Source organism: Globicephala melas, chromosome 12 (assembly GCF_963455315.2).
Source record: "Globicephala melas chromosome 12, mGloMel1.2, whole genome shotgun sequence".
NCBI classification, from domain to species: Eukaryota; Metazoa; Chordata; class Mammalia; order Artiodactyla; family Delphinidae; genus Globicephala; species Globicephala melas.
The window spans coordinates 66,250,655-66,275,158 of NC_083325.1; the positions used below are offsets into that span (position 1 = coordinate 66,250,655).

At 37.5% G+C, this 24,504-nt stretch overlaps 1 protein-coding gene across 2 annotated transcripts in view; it reads right to left on the reverse strand.

Moving 5' to 3' along the window:
* Positions 1 to 24,504, reverse strand: part of LCLAT1 (lysocardiolipin acyltransferase 1) — a 192,644-nt gene that overhangs the window by 104,738 nt on the left and 63,402 nt on the right. For both annotated transcript variants that reach the window (XM_060309523.1, XM_030858024.2), the window contains one exon: positions 12,675 to 12,873. In XM_060309523.1, coding sequence (XP_060165506.1) covers positions 12,675 to 12,858 — 184 coding nt within the window. In that variant the 5' untranslated portion in view covers positions 12,859 to 12,873. The remainder of the gene's footprint in view (positions 1 to 12,674; positions 12,874 to 24,504) is intronic.

A 24,504-nucleotide genomic window follows, 5' to 3' on the forward strand; every position in this document is an offset into this window, starting at 1 on the left:
GTATGTCTAAGTTAATATCTATCACCACATAGTTACAAATATTCTCCTTATCAGAACTTTTAACATCTACTCTCAGCAACTTTCAAATATATAAGAGTATTATTAACTATAGTCACCATGCTGTACATTACATCTGCATAACTTATTTATTTTATGACTGGAATTTTGCGCCTTCTGAGCAACTTCACCCATTTTGCCCACCCCCAAATCCTGGCCTCTCTGTATCTATTCAGTTGTGTTTTTGGGGAATTTTATTTTATCTTATTCTATTGGGTTTTTTATTATGGGAGACTTCACAAATAAGTGAAAGCATGTCGTATTTGTTTTTCTCTATCTGACTTTTCACTTAGCATGATGCCCTCAAAGTCCATCCAGGTGATATAAATTATAGGATATCCTTTTTTTTTATAGCTGAGTAATATTCCATTGTCTATATTTACCATTTTCTTTATCCATTCATCTACCAATGGACACAAGTTGTTTCCATGTCTTGGTTATTGTAAATAATGCTGCAATGAACATGGGGGTGCAGATATCTTTTCAAGTTAGTGCTTTTGTTTTCCTCCAATAAATACCCAGAAGCAGAATTACCAGATCATATGGTGGTAGTTCTATTTTTAATTTTGGGGGAACCTCCATATTGTTTTCCACAGCTTCTACACCAATGTACATTCCTACCAACAATGCACAAGCGTTCCCTTTTCTCTATAGCCTCACCAACAGTTGTTATTGCTCAGCTTTTTGACAGTAGCCATTCTAACAGGTGTGATGTGGTATCTCATAGTTTTGATTTGCATTTTCCTGATGATTAGTGCTGTTGAGCACCTTTTCATGCACCTGTTGGCCATTTGTATGTCACCTTTGGAAAAATGTCCATTGATCTCCTCTGCTCATTTTTTAATTAGATTGTTATTTTGCTGTTGAGTTATATGAGTTCTTCATATATTTTGGATATTAACCCTTTGTCAAATATATGATTTGCAAATATTTTCTCCCATTCCATAGGTTGCCTTTTCATCTTGTTGATGGTTTCCTCTGTTGTGCAGAAGATTTTCAGTTTGATACAGTACCACTTTATCTTTGCTTTTGTTTCCTTTGCTTTTGGTACCAAATCCAAAAAAAGTCATCACCAGGACCAATGTCAAGAAGCTTGCCACCTATTTTTTCTTCTAGGATTTTTAAGGTTTCAGGTCTTATGTTCAGGTCATTAATCCATTTTGAGTTAATTTTTGTGTACAGTGCAATATAGTAGTCCAGTTTTCACAACAAACACCATTTATTGAAAAGACTATCCCTTCTTTATTATATACTCTTGGCTCTTTTGTCATAAATTAATTGACCATATATGTGTGGGTTTATTTCTGGGCTCTGTATTCTTTTGTACTGATCTATGTGTCTGTTTTTATGCCAATGCCATACTGTTCTGATTACTACAGTTTTGTAACTAGTCTGAAATCAGGGAGCATTATATCTCTAGCTTTGTTCTTCTTTCTCCAGACTGCTTTGGGTATTCTGAGTCTTTGTGGTTTCATACAAATTTTAGGGCTGTTTGCTCTATTTCTATCAAAAAATGCCATTGGAATTTTGATAGGGATAGCACTGGATCTATAGATTGCTTTGGACAGTATGGACTTTTAAACAATACTAATTCTTCCAATCCATGAACACAGAATATCTTTCCTTTCAGATATGAGCACAAATATCTTATTTGTCTACTTCAGCTTCTTTCATTGATACTGTATAATTTTCAGGGTACAAGTATTTCACCTCCTTTATTCCTATTTTATTCTCTGGTGCCATTGTAAATGGGACTGTTTTCTTAATTCCTCTTTCCGTTTAGTTTGTTATTAGTATATAGCAACACAACAGATTTTTGTATATTAATTTTGTATTGTGCAACCTCACTGAATTCATTTATTAGTTCTAACTGTTTTTTGCTGGAGTCTTCATAGCTTTCCATATATAATATCACGTCATTTGCAAATAGCGATGGTTTTACTTCTTTTTTTCCAATTTGGATGCTATGTATGTAATCTATCTAATTTTGCCTAATTGCTCTGGCTAGAACTTCCAATATAATGTTGAATAAGAGTCGAGCGCATCGGCATCCTTGTCTTATTCCTGAACTTAGAAAAGAAGCTTTCAGCTTTCCATCACCATTAAGTCTGATGTTAGCTGTGGGCCTCTCATATATGGCCTTTAATATATTGAAATACATTCCCTCCATACCCACCTTGCTGGAAGTTTTAGTATCAATGGACGTTAAGTTTTGTCAAATGCTTTGTTGTTGTTGCATCTATGGAGATGATCAGATAATTTTTATCCTTCCTTTTATCAATGCAGTATGTCTCATTGATTGACTTGCAGATGTTGAACAATTTTTGCATCCCTAGGACAAATCCCACTTGATCATAGTGTATTATCTTTTTAGTGAACTGCTGAATTTGGTTTGCTAACATTTTGTTGAGGATTTTTACATCTATGTTCATCAGGGATATTGGCCTCTAATTTTCTTGTGGCATCTTTGTTTGGTTTTGGTATTGGGGTAATGCTGGCCTCATAAAATGACTTTCGAAGTGTTCCCTTCTCTTCTATTTTATGTTTCCTTCTTCTTTTCTTGGCTGTACTGCATGGCATGTGGGATCTTAGTTCCCTGACCAGGGATCGAACCTGTGCCCCCTGCATTGGAAACACAGAGTCTTAACCACTGGATTACCAGGGAAGTCCCATCTTCTATTTTTGGGAAGAGATTGAGAAGGATTAGTATTAGTTCTTTAAATGCTGGGTACAATTCACCACTGAAGCCATCTGGTTTTGGACTTTTGTTTGTTGGGGGTTTTATGATTACTGATTCAATCTCCTTACTAGTAATGGGTCTGTTCAGACTTTCTATTTCTTCATGATTCCTAGGTCATATGTTTCTAGGAATTTATCCATTTCTTTCAGGTTGTCCAATTTACTGGCATATAATTGTTCATAGCAATCTCCCATGATTCTTCATACTTCTGTGGTATCAGTTGTGCATCTACCCTTTCATTTCCGCTTTATTTGTGTCCTCTCTTTTTTTCTTGGTGAATCTAGCTAAAGCTTTGTCAGTTTCCTTTATCTCGTCAAAAAACCAACTTAGTTTCACTGATCTTTCCTATTGTCTTTTCAATTTCTCTTTCATTTATTTCCTTCCTTCTAATTTTGAGCCTTATTTAGTCTTCTTTTTCTAGTTCCTTGATGTATAAAGATAGGCTGTTTATTGAAGTCCCCTTTTAGAATTACTTTCGCTGCATCTCATAAGTTTTGGTGTGTTGTATTTCCATTTCCATCTGTTTCAAGGTATTTTTTGATTTCTCTTTCGATTTCTTCTTTGACCCACTGGTTGTTCAATAGTATGTTATTTAGCCTCTGCATACTTGAGTTTTCCAGTTTTTTTTCTTGTAACTGATTTCTAGTTTCATAACATTGTGATCAGAAAAGATTCCTTGACATGATTTCAACCTTCTTAAATGCAATAAAACTTGTTTTGAGGCCTAACATATGATCTATCCTGGAGAATATTCCATGTGAGCCTGAGAAGAATGTGCATTTTGCTGCTTTGGGATACAGTGTTCTATATATGTCTATTAAACTATATGTCAGACCAACTGGACTTACGGCCAATGTTTCCTTATTGATTTTCTGTCTGGATAATCATCTATTGATGAAAATGGGATATTAATGTCCTCTACTATTACTGAATTGCTGTTCCCTTTAGGTTTGTTAACATTTATGTATTTAGGTGCTCCTTTATTAGGTGCATAAATATTTACATATGTTATATACTCTTGTTGGGTTGACCCCTTCATCATTATAATGACCTTCTTTGTCTTTTATCACAGACTTTGTCTTAAAATCTATTTTGTCTGATATGAAATACAGCTAACTCAGCTTTCTTTTGGTTTCCATTTGCATGGAATATCTTTTTCCATCCCTTCACTTTCAGTCTGTGTGTGTCCTTAGACCTGAGGTAGGTCTCTTATAGACACCATAAAGATAGGTCTTGTTTATGTTTAATCCATCAGCCACTTTTGTCTTCCAATTGAAGTATTTAATCCATTTACATTTAAAGTAATTATTGATAGCTATGTACTTACTACCATTTGGCTAATTGTTTTGTGGCTGTTTTGTAATTCCTTTGTTCCTTTCTTCCTCTCTTGCTCTCTTCCTTTGTGATTTTCTGTAGTGGTGGGCTTAGATTCCTTTTTCTCTATCATTTGTGCATCTGCTACAGTTTTTTCCTTTGTGGTTACCATGAGACATAAAATAATGTATAACAGTTGTTTTAAGTTGATAACAACTTAAGTTGAGACACATTCTAAGGCTGTACATTTTTACTACTCCCCCACCATGTTGTGTTTTTGAGGTCACAGTTTACAGCTTTTTATCTTCTGTATCCCTTAAAAATTATTGTAGCTATAGTTATTTTTAATACTTTTGTCTTTTAAACTTTATTCTAGCTTTAGAAGTGATTAACCCACAACCTTTACAACATTATTCTGAATTTTACTATATATTTATATTTACCAAGGATATTTATACGTTCATGTTTCCCAGTTCTAATTAGCACCTTTTCGTTTCAGCTTAAAGAAGTCCCTTTAACATTTCTTTGTAAGGCCATTCTAGAGGAGATGGACTCCTTGAGCTTTTGCTTGTCCACAAACCTCTCTCTCTCCTTCAACTCTGAAGGACAACTTTGCCAGATACAGTTTTCTTGTCTGGCAGTTTTTTTCTTTCAGCACTTTGAATATAGCATGCTACTCCCGTCTGGTCTGCAAAGGTTCTTCTGAAAAATATGCTGATAATCTTATGGGGTTCCATTGTATGTAACAAGTTGTTTTCCTTTTGCTGCTTTGAAAATGCTCTTTATATCTTTAAATTTTGACACTTTAACACATTATTGACTGGAGACATATTAATACATCTTTTGTTACCTGAATGTTATTGAAAGGAAACGTATCAGTATGTTTTTAGAGAGTGATACAATTAACATCACTGTGCAAAGTTGTTAGAGCTTAAAATTGATCCAGGGTTCATTATACAACTTGTGATTGTCAATATCATTCACATTTTGCTCCGTTAGGTTTTTGTTCCAACCTTGTGTATATTATAAACGTAAAATTTTCAAAAATGACGTATCGCAAAATTCTGAGTGAAGAAGAATTTTTCGGTGAATTCTATGCAGATACTTTCTCTGATTGTCTGAGTGACATACTAGTGTCTCAGAAGATAGTTCTTCAGAATATCGTTCTGATTCAGACAATGTGAATATTAGACCAACAAAAAGACAAAAAACCTTAGTGATTGATTCTGATACAGAAAGTGAAAATGAAACTCAGTGCTGGAGAATTCTCCTTTACTTCTATAGAAGAGTGGATTGAAGACAACATTTCATGAAAATTAGAAGATTTTACAGGTGTGTCAGGTGTAACTATTGAATGTAATAACCCACAAAGTGTTAGTGAAATAACAATTAATTTTTGGCTGACCAAAATAGAAATCACTGGCCACAGGCATTAATTTTTGCAAAAATCCCCTGTCAATAATGAGTTAATTATGTGTCTTGGTGTGAGGCTCTTTAAGTTCATCTTATTTGGAATTCTCTGGGCTTCCTGGATCTGGATATCTGTTTCCTTCCCCAGGCTGAGGTACTTTTGGCCATTGTGTCTTCAAATAAGTTTTCTGCCCCTTTCTTTTTCTCTTCTTCTGGGACCTCTATAATGTAAATGCAGGACCACCTGATGTTGTCCCATAATTCCCTTAAGTTATCGTCAATGTTTTCCAGTTTTTATGTTTGCTGCTTTGATTGGTTATGTTCTACTGCCCTGTCTTCAAGTTCACTGACCCTTTTCTACTGCTTAAACCGTTAAACCCTCTGTTTTCAGTTCAGTTATTGTATTCTTCAGCTCTGTGACTTCTTATATTTTCTATCTCTTTGTTAAACTTTTCATGCATTGTTCTCCTGAGCCCAATGAGCATCTTTAGGACTGTAATTTTGACCTCTTTACCACCAGGTTAATTACCTGTCTCCAGTTCATTAACATCTTTCCCTAAAGTTTTATCTTGTTCTGTAATTTGGAATATATTCCTGTGTTTCTTAATTTCCCTTGACTCTCTGTGTTGGTTTCTATGCATTAGATATAATACCCACCTCTCCCAGGCTTGTAGGAGAGTCCTCCTATAGGAGATGAACCTTATCATTCAACCCTGCTCTAGTTCTTGGCTGTCTCTTAAACCTTTGTGATTGTCCGAGCAGCCTACTTTATTTTTAGTGGCTCCCAGTAGTTGAGGATGGCTATGCCAGTGTCGGGGGAGGATCTCAGCACCTTGATTCAGGCCAATTGGAAGTCAAACCCTCAGGCAGCCGCTTTTAAAGTATGTAAATATAGTTCTTTCAGGAGAAGACTTGGAGATGGGCTTTTATGTCTCCTCCCTCCATGCTAAATAAGCTCTAGAGTAATGGTTGGCTCTAAGAATTCTTTCTTTATTTGCTACTGTCCCATTGACCTCCCCCCTCCCCCCAAACACAAGCCCACTGGCTACAAGAGCCAGGTTATCAAGGGATGTGTTTTCTGGGTGACAGCCACAAAAGTCAGAGTGCCAGACAAGTATACAAGCTCCTTTCTCGGAGACACTGGTGACCAGACGTGGGCCAGAGGGAGAGTGATATCCCCACCCCCAAGGTTTCTAGATTACAGTCTGCCCTTAGATGTGTGTTTAATGAGAAGCCTGCCCCTCTGACCACAGCAAGGAATATAAGCAAATAGCCGTCCTTCACAGAAAGACTGGGGGCTTTTCATTCAGCTGCCTCTGCACTGGGTCCCGGAGTATAGGCACATAAGTGTACGGGGCCCTTTAAAAACTATTTCTCAGTTTGCTATATCCTATGGGTCTCCACTGGCTTTCAAAGCTAGATGTTTTGAAGGCTCATCTCTCAGGTGCAGGTGTTAAAAGTTGGGGTGCTACTAGATGTGGGGTTCAAAACCTCCACTCCTGAGGGAGATGCTCAGAGTTGTCAGATTCCTCCTGATTGTGGGTTGCCCTGTGTTCCTGGCTGCACTAGTCTGGAGCAGAGTTTCTGTCTGGCTGAACAGGGAGGTGGGAGGAAACAAGTGTGTCTTGTTTCAAATACCACAGATTATCATTGTTCTCGATGAGCCTTGGTATAGATTTTCTTGAGTAAATGTTTCTTCATTTGCTGTATGTTCTTCGGACCATTTCTGGAGACTTTAAATGGCTGTTACTTCAGAATTTTCACCAGTTTTCCTGGGAAGTGGGTCTACAGAGCTCCTCATACCTTCATGTTGGAACTGCCTTTCCAGTCATCTCTTTTTTTTTATGAACTATTTTTTTAAAAATAATTTATTCATTTATTTTTGGTTGTGTTGGGTCTGTTGCTGCACGCGGGCTTTCTCTAGTTGCGGCGAGTGGGGGCTACTCTGTTGCAGTGCACGGGCTTCTCATTGCAGTGGCTTCTCTTGTTGCGGAGCATGGGCTCTAGGCATGTGGGCTTCAGTAGTTTTGGCACGCAGTTTCAGGAGTTGTGACTCATAGGCTTAGTTGCTCCACGGCATGTGGGATCTTCCCAGACCAGGGATTGAACATGCGTCCCCTGCAGTGGCAGGCAGATTCTTAACCAGTGTGCTACCAGGGAAGTCCTCCAGTTGTCTTTTATTTATTTATAAAATAAATTTATTTTTATTTATTTACTTTTGGCTGTGTTGGGTCTTTGTTGCTGTGCACAGGCTTTCTCTAGTTGCAGCAAGTGGGGGCTACTCTTCATTGCGGTGTGTGGGCTTCTCATTGCGGTGGGTTGTAGCGAAGCACGGGCTCTAGGTGGGTGGCCTTCAGTAGTTGTGGTGCGCGGGCTCAGTAGTTGTGGCTTATGGGCTCTAGAGCGCAGGCTCAGTAGTTGTGGCTCACGGGCTCTAGAGTGCAGGCTCAGTAGTTGTGGTGCAAGGGCTTGGTTGCTCCTCAGCATGTGGGATCTTCCCGGACCAGGGCTCAAACCCATGTCCCCTGCACTGGCAGGTGGATTCTTAACCAGTGCGCCACCCAGGGAATTCAGTCGTCTTTTACACACAAGATTCTTCTTGGGTCGTACTTTTAAATATCACCCTTGTAATATTTAAGTTACATTGTTTTGACTGTCTTTTTTAGAGGCTCCAATTATACAGATGTTAGAACTCCTCTAACTAGGTTCGATTTCAACTACTTTCTTTCTGACAATTTTTTTTTCTTTTTTTCTCCTTTTCATTCTCTATTTTCTTTTGGTTTTTTAAAATTGTGTTGGAGTATAGTCGATTTGCAATGTCATGCTAGGTTCAAGTGTGCAGCAAAGTGATTCAGTTATACATATACATATGTTCATTCTTTTTCAGATTCTTTTCCCTTACAGGTTATTATAAAATATTGAGTATAGTTCTCTGTGCTATACAGTAGGTCCTTGTTGGTTATCTATCTTATATATAGTAGTTTGTGTGTGTTAATCACAAGCTCCTGATTTATCCCTCCCCATCCCCCACGTTTCCCCTTTGCTAACCTTAAGTTTGTTTTCGACATCTGTAAGTCTGGTTTGTAAATAACTTCATTTGTATAATTTAAGATTCCACACGTAAATGATAACATGATATTTGTCTTTCTCTGACTTACTTCACTTAGTATGATACTCTCTAGGTCCATCCATGTTGCTGCAAATGGCATTATTTCATTCTTTTTTATGGCTGAGTAATATTCCATTGTATGTATGTACCACATCTTCTTTATCAATGGACATTTAGGTTGCTTCCATGTCGTGGCTACTATGAACACTGAGGTGCCTGTATCTTTTCAGATTATGGTTTTCTCTGGATATATGCCCAGGAGTGGGATTGCTGGATGATATGGCAGTTCTATTTTTACTGTTTTCTCCATAGTGGATGTACCAATTTACATTCCCACCAACAGTGTAGGAGGATTCCCTTTTCTCCACAGCCTCTCCATCATTTATTGTTTGTAGACTTTTTGATGATGGCCATTCTGATCGGTGTGATGTGATATCTTATTGTAGTTTTGATTTGCATTTCTCTAATAATTAGTGATGTTGGGCATCTTTTCATGTGCCTTTTGGCCATGTGTATGTCTTCTTTGGAGAAATATTTATTTAGGTCTTCTGCCCATTTTGTGATTGGGTTGTTTGTTTTATCAATATTGAGCTGCATGAGCTGCCTGTAAATTATGGAGATTAATCCCTTGTCGGTCGCATTGTTTGCAAATATTTTCTCCCATTCTGTGGGGTTTCTTTTTGTTTCATTTATGGTTTCCTCTGCTGTGAAAAAGCTTTTGAGTTTAATTAGGTCCCATTAGTTTATTTTTGTTTTTATTTCCATTACCCTAGCAGATGAATTGAAAAAGACCTTGCTGTGTTTTATGTCAAAGCGTGTTCTTCCTATGTTTTCCTCTAAGAGTTTTATAGTATCGCATCTTATATTTAGGTCTTTGACTCATTTTGAGTTTATTTTTGTGTCTGGCATTAGAGAATGTTCTAGTTTCACTCTTTTACATGTAGTTGTCCAGTTTTACCAGCACCACTTATTGAAGAAACTGACTTTTCTTCATTGTACAGTCTTACCTCCTTTGTCATAGATTAATTGACCATAGACGTATGTGTGGGTTTACTTCTGGGCTTTCCATCCTGTTCCATTGATGTATATATCTGTTTTTGTGCCAGTACCATACTGTTTTGATGACTGGAGCTTTGTAGTATGGTCTAGGGTCAGGGAGCATGGTTCCTCCATCTCTGTTTTTCTTTCTCAGGATTGCTTTGGCTATTCGAGGTCTTTTGTATTTCCATACAACTTTTAAAAATTTTTTGTTCTAGTTCTGTGCAAAATGCCATTGATAATTTAATAGGGATTGCACTAAATCTGTAGATTGCCTTGGGTAGAATAGTCATTTTGACACTATTGATTCTGGTAGCATCTTTAGGATTCTCTATGTGTAGTACCATTTCATCTGCAAACAGTGACTACTTCTGCAAACAGTCTTACTTCTTCTTTTCCAATCTGGATTTCTTTTCTTTCTTTTTCTTCTCTGATTGCTGTGGCTAGGACTTCCAAGACTATGTTGAATAAAAGTGGCAAGAGTGTGGGAATTCCATGGTGGTCCAGGGGTTAGGACTCGGCGCTTTCACTGCTGTGGCCAAGGTTCAATCCCTGGCCAGGGAACTAAGATCCCACGAGCTGCATGGCATGGCCAACAAAAAAAAGTGGCTGAGAGTAGACATCCTTGTCCTGTTCTTCATCTTAGAGGAAATGCTTTCAGCTTTTCACTGTTGAGTCATTTTCTGTTTTCTTGTATTGCTCTTTTCATTTTACTCTATTATTTTCCTCTTGGATATTTCATAATTCGCTCTTCATTTCTGACATGATTTTGCCTTTTTGTTCTTTTTTTTCCTTGGATTCAACTGACTTATATTTCTCCTTGTTTTCTTGTCTATTACTGTTCATTGTATTTCTCACCCAAAAGTATCTTTTTTTTAATATCCCCAAATGCTTAGTTAATGATAATCCATTCAGTTTGGAGTGTTATGGTGTACATTTTTTGGCTTTTCGGTTTTTCAGTTCTGTCCTCCACTTAAGTTTCTTTTATGAATTTAAAAACCTTTTATGGTTATTGGGTTTTGCTGTATAATTTTGGGGGTGGGGTAAGCAAAGACTGTTATTTCTTGCTTCTCTTTTTATTCCTGCAGGATTTTTAATTTCCTTGTTTTCCTTCACTACCACACTTCTAAGGGAAGCTAGCCCTTCTCTATATATCTGATTCTCCCTCAGAAGCAATACTTCTCTGAGGCATCTTCAGGTCCCACTGTCTTTCTAATCACTTCCTTATACCTTGTGCTGTGAACTACTATGTCCAGACCTGTGCTCAGTATTTTGGCATTTAGTGTTGGACTTTAATTTTTCTGGCGATGCTTTTGTCTGTGCTTCCTCTAAGTTTTCCATGCCTCTCTTAAGTCTCTAGCCACTCTCAGAACCCACAGGTTTGCAATGATGGGAGGGTAGAAAGAACTCTTTTAGACTTCTCTACTTAATAAATACCAGAACCTTCTAAATGCCTTGTCTCCTGGTCATGCTGAAGAGATGAGTGATATGTGGTTTTACTTCCTCTGCTTGTTGATTGGATGTTTTTTGTTTTTTTAAAGATGAGGAAGATCAGGCAGCTGCCATTGTCCTCCAAAAACCTTTGTAGGAAGGCTCTTAATTATGGATTCAATCTCTTTATTAGACACGAAGCTGTTTTAATTTTTTCATTTGTTTTCATTATTATCGTATTTTGTCAGTTGTAATTTGTTGATTTCATATATATTTTCAAGCTCATTCACATAATGTTCTTAATATTCTGTTACTTTATTTTATGTAGAATCAGGAATGATACATAAGACATTATCATTTTTGATCAGTCTTTTTAGGAATGTGGCAGTTTTTAAATACTATAATATCTTTGCCATTTCTGCCATTGAGAGGTGACGTCTATGCTCCTGTCCCTAGACTCCTTAAGGACAGTGATGGCTTCCACTAATAATGTACTGTAGATGTGGTGCTATATGAATTCTAGGTCATAAAATGCCTTGCAGCTTCCTGCTGGTTCTATGGGGATGTTTGCTCTAGGGAAAGTCAGTTGCCATTTAAGGAATCTGACTATCCTGAGAGCACAATACTGTGCAAGTGACAAAGAGAAAGATAAAACTATTAGCATGAAGGCAACTAAAACACAAACATGCAGTACTTCTTACTACTCTATCCTAAGGACAATGCCTGCCCTTTGCCCTCACAAATCCTACACAATTTCAGTACACTGATAGGCACATGGTTTAGAGAGCAAAGAATTCAAATAAGAAATATTACATAGGAAACCAAAGAAGTACAGATTTAATGGATGAGGCTGTCAGGGAGTATAGTGGGTGCTTCATCCACTCGTATGTGAATAACTGGTCTGAATATATTTTTAGTCTGTTCCTCACCCCTACTTCATATTACAGAGTGGAGATCAATTAAGATTTAACATGCAATGTTGACATATCCCTACTTATCCACCACTCAGTGAACATGCTGCTTTCCTAACTATGGAAAATAAACATTTCTAGGAATTTTAATATTATAGTATAAAACAAGGACAGTGAAAAGCCTTTAAAAAAAAAAAAAGTGATGGATTAGGTAAGTTCAGAAAACACCGGCACCTGGTGTAACGCTTGGAACCAATGGTTATTCAATTACTATTTATTAAAATGTGAATGAATCAGTTCCTTTCAAGTACCTTATCAGCACAGACCACTTTCTGGTCTAAATTACCACAAGTATGACATGTAATAAAAAGTTACTGAACTATTAATTCATATTCTTCAAATTTTTGGTCCTTCTGGGACCATATCTACTTCCTTGTGAATAGTTTATTCTTTCAATGTAAGATGTTTCCGAAAAAGGATTAAAATAATCTATAATCCCCTAAGGAAAAAAAAAAAACTGGTGATTGTTTTTGGCTAGGGAGGGAAAAAAGTGGAAAAGGCTTTAATACTTAAGTGGAGTTTAGTAAGTTATTCTGTAGTTTTAGAGTGAGTACATCACATATAAAATAAATGAACAACTTATAATAATTTGTGAATAGCCTACCAAATCCTGGAACACGTTTGAGAGTGGCTTTGAGGCAAATTTTCTCTAATCTGAGGTAGCTGTATCTCATCAGACAATTCCACAGGAACATCCAGTCCATTCTTGTCCGATGATTCATGATAATGACACTTCTTTCTCCAGGAACAAATGCATCACCTGTTATAATCACTTTTACACCAAACATGGTCTCCAGCAATGCCTACAGAAAAAGCAATACAGATACTTAACAATTTAAAGTTATGATTTTCCATAGGTAAATTTTATCATGTCCTATAAATAAATCTGATTTCTAATAAGGCAAAAGCATGTTATTCTTGCTTCTATAATAAATTAAGAAAAGTTAATCTGGAAGAACATGAAGGCACTGTTTCTATTTTCAGTTCTACTAATTTAAGTTTCTGGCAGCTCCCTAATTTAAAAATGCTAACTTTCATTGAAATCTTCAAGATGGGTTATTAAGACAAAAAGAAAAAGTACAAAAGGCATACAAAAAGTTTCCACTGTGTAATTTTTTCAGGTTATACACATATAAGATTTTTAAATTTTTTAATAAAAAGAATAGTCAAGAAATTTAATATTTAATTTTATACCTTTCTGTACTAAGATGTGTTTTAAACAAATACACATATCTGTTTATTTTTTAAATATATAAAGAATGTATATTTACTAAAGTGCTGCAGCCCCAGTACCTACAACAGTGCTTGACACATAGAAGATCAAATATTTGCCAAATTTGCTTAATTAACTTTTCTGATGGCCAGGCATAAAGTATATATGAAATATTTAGAAGAAAATAAATTACAGACTGAAGTTCTTGAAAGAACAATAACATATTAATACTGATTTCAATGCCCATTTAAATTTTTGAATAATTTACATGTAACTAATTTACTAGTTAATAAATATTTGACTAATGGAGAGAAAACTGGTCCACAGCAGACAAAAGACAAGAAAATCTAAAGTTCTCTGGCAATATTATGAAAACTTTGATCAAAGTATAGCAAAGAAACTGTGGTACAGTTATGCAATGGAATATGATACAACAATGAAAACAAATGAACTATGGATATCTACAGCAACATGGACAACATACAAGCATAATGTTGAGAGAAAAAAAACAAACAAGAATATATACATTAAGTGTCCATATATAAATCTTTCTGAAACAGACAGTAACTAAGATATTCTAGGGATAAATATACAGATGGTAAAAATACAAGTGGTAAAATTAAAAAGAAAAGCAAGGAAACAACTAACTTACAAGTCAGGACAGTAGCTACTTCTACTAAATAGGAAGGTGTTGCGACTGGGAAGCTAGGGGGCTTGCTGACCATTTCCTACTTCTTGATTTGGCTGATTGATAGTTACACTTTAAAATTATTAAAGTGCCTTTATGTTTTATTAATTTCCAGTATATTGTAAAAAAGTATAATACAAAAGAATAGGACCTCAAATAGGACCAAGAAAAAAACAAGTTAAAAGGAATATTAGCTTTAAAAACAAGTTAGATATGTGTTTGTTATTATGTCCACAGTATTACAGAGTCAGAGGGTTAAGATGTACAACATGATCATTTGGGCTAAAGTAGCTACAAAATGCCTGCGGTTTTCGTCAAATTTTCAAAAGCGTCCATAACCACTCAAATAGTTATAATCCACCCCCATCCCACTCCAAAGTCTGGGAACTTAAGTTCCAATGTAGAAGAGAGTTCAGGAGGGAGAGGATCAGGGAGGAGCCCTCTAGACTTGGACCCACAGCAAGAAATAACCATTTTTCCACTTAAAGTGTAAAGGGCTGTCAACTACCAAAGTGAATCACTGAATTTATATGTCTTGGCCCAGATGACAAGTCTGAAGTCACCATCCAAGGTTAGTTTAGATCAACCCCACTCTGCATTCCAAATATGATATACTTTTCAGATTTTGCAAAGAACTGAAATGCAAGGAACCCTTCCTTTAACTGGTAGAAAGAGGCAGCTGACTACTAATTGTATGTTGTACTATAGAAAACAGTTAAAAATCTTAAGCCTATAATTCCCAAACAAACACCAACTCTAACCTTACATGTGTAATTTCTAATACATGTTTCCTATGAATCCCAAAACAATCGTTAGCCTTTCGTTATAGTGAATGTCAAAAAAAAAAATCCTAGACTGTAGAGGAGCATATCATGAAGTATTCTCCTCCCTGCCATCCAGCACTCTATCAGAACGTGCCTGAAAGTTATATATAATCTTCTGGGCAGCCTAGATCTCTAGTTCACATTAATCATTTTTAATACCAGATAAGACATACCCAGTCAACGTTATTTACAGCTCCTGCAAAAGCAGAATAACAAATACACTACAGAAATAAAGTTGTAATGCCTGTAAAGAACTCCAGAATTCAAATATTCCAGATCAAAAACTGTTTAAAAAAAAAAAAGACACTATTCTCATGTTTCTCATATTTGTTCTGTTTGTTTCTAGTACAGAAAATAACAGTTTTAGCAGTAAGAAACTAACCTTTATAATGTTTTATGTCTTAAACTGAACCAAGAGTGATAATTCTCATGACTTTTACTTAACTGGTCAAAGATCTCGCCTAGAATTAGAAATACAGAAGTAATTTCTGAGGATCTTTTATATACCACTATTTACTACCTCCAAGTGTGTATGAAAACAAAGATGAATGGGTCCCCTCATGATCACAGACAATCAGTTTTGCCATCATGCCCCATGTTCTTATTTATTACTCCAGTGGATCTTTACTTAGTCTGATGTAAGAAAGATCTATGACGTTCCTCATCTCCAAGTCTGCCTTGGCTTTTCAGACTAAGCTTAGGCCCGGCTCCTCAAATCCTTAGCTATTTAAAGACGTGCAATCCCAAGTCATTCATCAAAGACTGAGACCCCCTTTCTTAAGGGCAGCAGTCTAGACGGAAATTATATTCAGTAATCTATGTTTGTTGAACACCTGTTGTGTTCTAGGATGGGAATGGAATCAGCAAGCTGTGGAAGAGACATGTGTCCTAGATGGGGAGTTAGAAAATGCCTGCTGGATTCCTACGACATGATTTATGGTGAAAGGACAGTTCTAATAATCTCAGTAATTAGCTAACAAACACTGTTGGAAAGACTCAGAATTTTCAGAAGGAAAAACTGCTCTGGGCACAAGCAAAGTTTGACCTGACACTATTGATTATGCTGAACAGAACCATTCAAAAGTTAAATGAACAAGGATATGTACTCCTCATTACAAAAATGTTCCAAGGGAGACTGAATTGCAGACTAGAAGTCCTTTGCAGACTTCAGGAAAGGATTCTCAGACACACAGGTAAGTTAGACTAGGTGACCTCTAAGTCTCATCTAACTCTAAGATTCTAAATGATTTTTATTGTGGTACCTCATTTAACAGAAAATGTGTGAGTTAAAAATAGTAAGATAAGAAAAATCTTGCCAATGAAATCATTTTAAGGAACAGGTGAAGCTTACAAAAGAAAAGTTCATTTGTGACCATTTTTGTGAAGCAATAATTAGTCTAAATGCATTTACCCTAATTTATTTTTACTGAAAAATGATTTTTAACTGGTTGGGATTGCTTAAAATAAAGTACACTTTTGGGGAGAGAAAGCTAAATTCCTTCTGAATAAAAAATGATCTGCTGTACTATTTGCTTCAAAATAAAAACTCCATTAGCACCTTATGAAGGTATGAAATAAAAGATATAAAAGACACCCTGACAGTTTTTCCTCCATTTCTTTTAATAGAAGTGTTCACTTTCTCAAAACTAGAACATCAACTTTCTATAACCTCGCTACAAGGGATTCAACTTCTATAACTTTCTAACTGAATGACTCTCTGCTCGATATGCCACTACTGGTGAGTAAGCCAGTGAGTTAAAAAGTTGAGTAACAGAAGTTTTTGCAAATATACACCAATTTAACACTACAGTGGTGGTTGAATCTTGCCTATATGATAAGCTCTGAAGACAGGTAAGAAGGCAAAAGTCAGGAATAGCTGAAATTACCCTTGAATATCTCATAGGAAAGTACCTACAAGAGACCAGCACACATCAGTAAGACAAGCTCAGCCTGTTTTTTCTAAATGTTGGACCAGATTTCTCCAACTGACCATCAGATGAAATTATTGGTTTGCATATTGTTTTAAACACAAGAATCATATTCAGCACCGGACCACTCACATTTCAAACATTCAGTCTCATCTCTCCACTCTCCCCATATCCACCCTAGTACACGTAAGTGAAGCTGTAGAAGGTAAATAGATATATGACATAATTCTGCTGTAACAGTAGTGGTACTAGTAGTAACAGTAGTAGGAGCAGCTATGGCAGAATTTGTCCAGTTAATTTGTCCATTTCTTCCAGAGTAATAGATTTTAATTGTGTACATGGCTGTCAGAAAAAAAGACTACAGTTCCCAGATTCTGTTACAGCTTTAAGCTGTTCTCACCAATGGGGTGAGCAAGAGAGATTACGTACAACTTGTAATTCACTGGTCTAAAGGGAAAGCACTTGCTCTGGACTTCCTTCCCTCCCCACTTCCTGCTGAGTGGGGGAAAGAAGGGGTAGTGAACAGTCTTGACCATATAGAAGAGGATATTATGCCAGGCTGGGTGGAAGGAATCGGAGTCCCTGAGTGACATGAGGGAACAAAGCTAACCTGTCAACCTGGACTTGAGGGTGAATAAAGTTCTGCCTTTTTCCAGCCACTATGTTTTGAACTTTCTTTGATAATGTAGTTTAGCCTACCCCCTAAAACTTTTATAGTAGCAAACATTTACTGCTTACTTTGGAAAGGCTATGTTCATTATCTCATCTAGTCATCACAATAACTCTGTGGTAGGCAGTATTAGAACGCCTTTATTTATTTATTTATTTTTAAACAGATGAAGGAAGAGAAGTTTAGAGAAGCTAAGTAGTTTAGCCAAGATCAAATGACTAGAAAGTGGGAAGGCCAACAGTGAAACCAAAATTCTGTTTCTAATACCTGTACGAATAAGCAGTCTGCTTATATTGGCTTTCCAAAGAAATTAGATTGATTTAGACCCTGGAAAGCATAACAATTGCAATGATTTCTACCAATGTAGTAACTTAAGAAAATACTCAAAACTCTTACGGTTTTGGTGGAGAGATTCAGCCAAAAACATGTAATTTATAATCAAAAAGTCATACACTGTGGAAAATTTATCACATTAAAGAAAACGAAGTGTAGCAGCAACATATGACTGTTATTATAAAAAAAATAATTTACCTCTAAATGTTTGCTTTAGAATCAGATACACATTGCTGACTCTGGAATGGATCTCAAAAGATCATCTACTCCTTATTGTACAGATGATGAAATAAAAACCTTAAAGTTATGTAAATGACTTGAAAATTTATAACTTTCAAAACAAAATGTCTCTGATTTTATAATGACTATAAATAGAATTATATAACAGTTTGTAGATGACTTATTAGAAATAGCTCCTAGTGATGGTTAATTTTATGTAACTGAACAATACGCTTATTTCACTTAATATAAATATTTCATGGAGAAATGCTTTATAAATAAATGAGTAATGGTGATTGAAACAATACCACAAAATGAATATTTTACATTAAATCATATGTTTGATGGCTGCAACAAAACACTGGGCTTCATATCTTTAAAGCTGATTTAAAAATCGAACTCTAAAAAGTCATGGCCTGGAAAGTCAACTTCTGTCCTCTAACAAAGGAAGTAGTCTTTCAGTCAAATGAAAGCCAGAAAAGAAACTAGTCAAGTTGTGTAAATCTACAACTAGAAAGACAGTTTAGGTAGAGAACTATTATCTATCTCCACAAGGACAGAGGTCATATGCTAGGATGGTCGACACTTAAAGAGTTAATAAATTAATAATAAATAAATGAGTGTACAGGGATCCTGCTGCTACTTTTTCAATAAACACAAGTTACAACACAAAACATCCTTCTAGTAAGAGAAAGAAATTTTGCAACACAAAACATCCTTCTATTAAGAGAAAGAAATTTTGCCTGAAAGATAAGGAGGATATATACTAATAATGTGGGAATTATGCAAATATTCAATGCAAAGTATTTCCTACAGGAAAAATAGAAAGAGGATGAGGGCTCTAACAGTAAGTGGCACCACACTTAACTACCCAGCTGACTTACAGGAAAATATAGTCAGTATAATTACAACTTGAGGAATCTCAAGAAAGTAGTGAAACCAATAAAAGAACCCAATGTAAGTTCTAGAACTTTACAGTATTTTAAATCAAAATCCACTGTGTAAACAAAACACAGATTAGAGATGGCAAAATAGAGGGTCACAGTGAACCTGGTGACCTGTGTAACAATCTAAGCAATCTAACATACATATAATTGTGGACACAAAAGGCTAAAAGAGAGTAAACGGGGCAGAAAAAAATATGTAAAGAAATAATGGCCCCAAATTTCCCAATCTGGACAAAAACAAAGCTACAGATCTAAGACGTCCAATGGAACATGGCAAAATAAAGAAAACTATACCTAAGCATATCATAATCAAACTGCTAAAAAACAGAGAAATCTTTAAAGCAGCCAGAGGAAAATGACACATTACATAAAGGGAAGCAACAACACGTATTGATAGCTAACTTTTTATCAAAAACAATGGAGAACTTCAAGAGGAACATAAGACAGGGAACTTCAAAGTGGGGGGTGGGGAGCCCCGCAGGGGGAGTCATCCCAGAAATGCCAGCAACATTAGCCTTCAAAAATAGAGGCAAACTTAAACTTTTAATTAAATAAAAACAGAATCCATCTACAGGAGCCCTCACTACAAGAAAAGCTTAAGAAAGTTCTTCAGGCTGATGGGAAATGTCACTAGATAGAAACTGTACCATACAGGAAGAATAAAGAACACTGTGGGACTTCCCTGGTGGCACAGTGGTTAAGAATCCTCCTGCCAATGCAGGGAACATGGGGTCGATCCCTGCTCCAGGAAGATCCCACATGCTGCAGAGCAGCTAAGCCCGTGTGCCACAACTACTGAGCCTGCACTCCGTAACTACTGGGCCCACACGTCACAACTACTGAAACCTGTACGCCTAGAGCCTGTGCTCTGCAACAAGAGAAGCCCACGCACCACAACGAAAGGTAGCCCCAGCTTGCCACAACTAGAGAAAGCCCACGTGTAGCACTGAAGACCCAACACAGCCAAAAAACAAAAAACACTGTAAATGGATGATATTTAAATAAAACACTGTTCTACAGAGTTTACTGTGTAAGTAGATGCAATATGACAATAACAGCACAAAGAATGTGAGAATAAATGCACCACACTGTTACAAGGCTCTTACATTTTATACGTAGTAAAATTACTCTAGGTGGACTGTGACACACTAAGGATACATTATGTAATCCCTAAAGGCATGATTTTATAACATTTATAAAAATATAAACATATATATATATATAAATTTTTCTTTCAACAAATAGAGGAGAGAATACTGCACAATTCTTGATACTAAAGTTTGAGATAGTTTGACCCTGAAACTTCTTTATGTTTGCCCACTCATCCAATGAGTATTTACTAATATGCTCCTTGTTCCAGGTATTTCAGCAACCTATGTCTTTGGTTTCTCTAGAAAAAGAAAAGGCTTTCTATTTCTTGCCAACTTTCCTCTTCCACTGCAAGCGAATCATCTCACTAATGAAACTGATTTTATTACAAGTTGTTGGTTTCTCAGATTCCCACCCCCCCCCCAAAGTCAGGTATTCCCTGGCTTGAAAAGAACTCCAAACCTTCTTCTTTAGAAACAATCATGAGGTGCCAATGAGTTTCTTACCACCTGGAATGGTTAAGGTACCAGGTGACTCTGACCAACACTTGAAGGTTTTCTTATCACCTAAAGCTCTAATGGCAGCAGACAAACTGGGTTTAATCTCAACTCTGTTTAAATAATTTGCTTATGCATGTGAACTTGGGCAAATTATTAAATTTCTCAAAACTTCCATTTCCTCTTCTGTAAAATGGGGATAATGGTGGCACCTAAAATGTAGCTGTCTTATTAAAGCACTTAGCATAACATCTGCCACGTAAGTGGTCAATAGCTATGATCATCATTACCCTTCGGTTTTTAGTTTGATTTTTCCTTTTAACAAAACCTCCTAATTCTTCTCCTTATATCTGAATTAAATATGCCATACCTTTCCACAGGTATTTATCTACCAGTAGGTTACAATCCCTTTAGTTTGTGCCTGTACAGAAGTCAGCTTTAAGTACAAATAGAGAAAAGAAAATGAGAAGGAGGAGACTACTTTTAGTTTAACAATATCACATTTCATAAAACAGATATGCCTGAATAAAATATTTTTAATTAACCTTGTAACAAGGGAGGAATATAATCTGTAAAATTATTCATCACAGGATTTCTTTTTAAAATATGAGAAGGAGAGTGCACTGTAAACAATTTATTAAAATTCAATTTACAGGGAACTTTTGAGAAACGTCTACTCTATCAAGGTAGGTACTCCCCCACCAACCACTGTTTCTGGAAATCTTTCCCTATCAACCTCCACCTGAGGGGTCTATAGCATCAGCATTGATACTTTCCTCTCTACAAACACAACAATGACAGTCTGCCTGAGGGGAAAAAGACAACCCATTCAAAAGAAACAGGTAGAGAAGACCCTTCGACAAGTGAAGGAAGAGTATTCCCTCCTTCTTCTCCTTTCAGGTATTATACTCACCACCTCCACCAAGACAGGTCAATAAACCCAGTAAAATTAAGTTCCAGGTGTTGCTCAGGGAAAAGAAGGAACAGAACACTCTCAGGAAATATGACCCATTCAAGGTAAAGGAGGCTGCTTGCACAACGCTTCATTTTTGGAGAAGGCACTGCTCTTAAGCAACAACAAAGGGCTGAAACCAGTTCAGTGCCAGAGAAGGGAGAAGTATAGACTGGAAACCTATAAGGAGTAACCAGCTCTCAGGGTCAGAGGGACATGTGCTCAGAGCAGTATGCACAGACCTCGTAGCAAATATCTAGCTGTTCCAAGAATTTACTATACATTTTGTATGCACTTTTACCTCACACGTTTTCAACCCAGCCCACAGACAAAATCACATCATTCCTAAATTCTGTGGTTACTGGGGCGACTTGATCACATCAATGTCACAAGTTTTAAAAAGTCTGTTATCTGAATCTTAATTTTTATCATTTTATAAAATAAATGGAGGAGGTGGAGACAAGACAGCGAAGTACAAGAACATGAGTGCACTTCTTCTTACAAAAACACCAAAACCACAACTAACTGCTGAACAATCATCAACCAAAAAAAAACACTCGAACCTACCAAAAAAGATATCCTACATCTAAAGACAAAGGAGCGACAACGAGACAGTAGAACGGGCGGAAACACGATAAAATCAAATCCCATACCTGCTGGGTGGGCAACCCACAAATTGGAAAATAATTATACCACAGAAGTTCTCTCACAGGAGTGAAAATTCTGAGCCCCACATCAGGCTCCCCAGCCTGTGGGTCTGGCAAAAGGAGAAGGAGGCCCCAGAGAATCCAGCTTTGAAGGCCAGCAGGGTTTGAAAGGAGGGATTCCACAGGGCTGGGGCAAACAGAAATTCCACTCTTGGAGGGCTCACACAAGGTCTCGTGTGCACCAGGACCCAGGGAAAAAAGCAGTGACCCCATAAGAGCCTGGGCCAGACCTACCTGCTGGTATTAGAGGGTCTCCTGCAAAGGAGGGGACACACTGTGGCTCACCTCGGGTACAAAAACACTGGTGGCGATAGTTCTGGGGAGTACTCATTGACGTGAGCCCTCCTGGAGGCCACCATTTTATGACCAAGACCTGGCCCTACCAACAGCCTGTAGGCTCCAGTGATAGGATACCTTAAGCCAAACAAACAAGGGTGGGGGGGGTGTGGAGATGCAGCCCCACCCATCAGGAGACAGGCTAGTTAAAGTCTTCCTGAGCACACAGCTGCCAGATAAACACACCCCCTGACACAGACCTGCCCACCAGAAGGACAAGACACAGCTCCACCCACCAGTGTGCAGGAACCAGTCAATCCCACCCGGAAACCTGCATAAGCCTCTCAGACAGCATCATCCACCAGGGGCCAGACAGTAGAAGCAAGAATGGAAACTGCAATCACAGAAAGTTAGACAAAATGGGATGAGAGAGGAATATGTCCCAGATGAAGGAACAAGATAAAATCCCAGAAGAAAAACAAAGTGAAGTGGAGATAGGCAATCTACCTGAAAAGAATTCAGAGCAATGATAGTAAAGATGATCCAAGATCTCAGAAAGAGAATGGAGGCACAGATCTAGACGATGCAAGAAATATTTAACAAAGACCTAGGAGAAATAAAGAATAAACACACAGATGAACAATAACTGAAATAAAAAATACACTACAAAGGGGCTTCCCTAGTGGCGCAGTGGTTGAGAGTCTGCCTGCCAATGCAGGGCACACAGGTTCGTGCCCCGGTCCGGGAAGATCCCACATGCCGCGGAGTGGCTGGGCCCGTGAGCCATGGCCGCTGAGCCTGCGCGTCCGGAGCCTGTGCTCCGCAACGGGAGAGGCCACAACAGTGAGAGGCCCGCGTACAGCAAAAAAAAAAAAGCTACAAAGAATCAATAGCAGGATAAATGAGGCAGAATAACAGATAAATGAGCTGGAAGACAGAATGGTGGAAATCAATGCCGTGGAACAGAATAAAGAAAAAGGAATAAAAAGAAATGAGGACACACGAGAACAGTCTAAAAGGCCTCTGGGACAATATTAAATGCACCAACATTCGCATTATAGGGATCCCAGAAGGAGAAGAGAGAGAGAAAGGGCCTGAGAAAATATTTGAATAGATAATAGCTGAAAACTTCCCTAACTTGGGAAAAGAAACAGTCACCCGAGTCCAGGAAGCACAAAGATAAGCCCAAGGAGGAACACATAGTAATCACAGTGACAAAAATTAAAGACAAAAAATATAAAAAGCAACAAGAGGGCTTCCCTGGTGGCGCAGTGGTTGAGAGTCCGCCTGCCGATGCAGGGGACGCAGGTTCATGCCCCGGTCCAGGAGGATCCCACATGCCACAGAGCGGCTGGGCCCATGAGCCATGGCCGCTGGGCCTGCGCGTCCGGAGCCTGTGCTCCCCAACGGGAGAGGCTGCAGCAGTGAGAGGCCCGTGTACCGAAAAAAAAAAAAAAGCAACAAGAGAAAAGCAACAAGTAACATACAAGGGAACCCTGTAAGGTTATCAGCTGATTTTTCAGCAGAAACTCTGCAGGTCAGAAGGGAGTGACATGATATACAATATTTTAAGTGATGAATGGGAAGAACCTACAACCAAGAATACTCTACCCAACAAGGCTCTCAATCAGATGCAACAGAAATCAAAAGCTTTACAGACAAACAAAAGCTAAGAGAATTCAGCAACACCAGACCACCTTTGCAACAAATGCTGAAGGAACCTCTCTAGCTGGAAAAGAAAAAGCCACAACTAAAAACAAGAAGATTACGAGTGGAAAACCTCAACGGTAAAGGCAAACATGAAGTAAAGGTAGGAAACCATCCACACACAAATATGATATCAAACCCAGCAATCATGAGAAGATGACAGTACAAATACAGGCTATTGAAAATGCATTTGAAATGAAAAGACCAGCAAATTAAAACAATGCTTTTTATATACAGAGTGCTATTCAAAACCTCGTGGTAAACACACACCAAAAATCTACAATAGATACGCACACAAAAAAGAAAAAGGAATCCAAACACAACACTAAGATTAGTCATAAAAGCCTAAGAGAAGAGAACAAAAGAGGAAGGGATGAAAAAAAA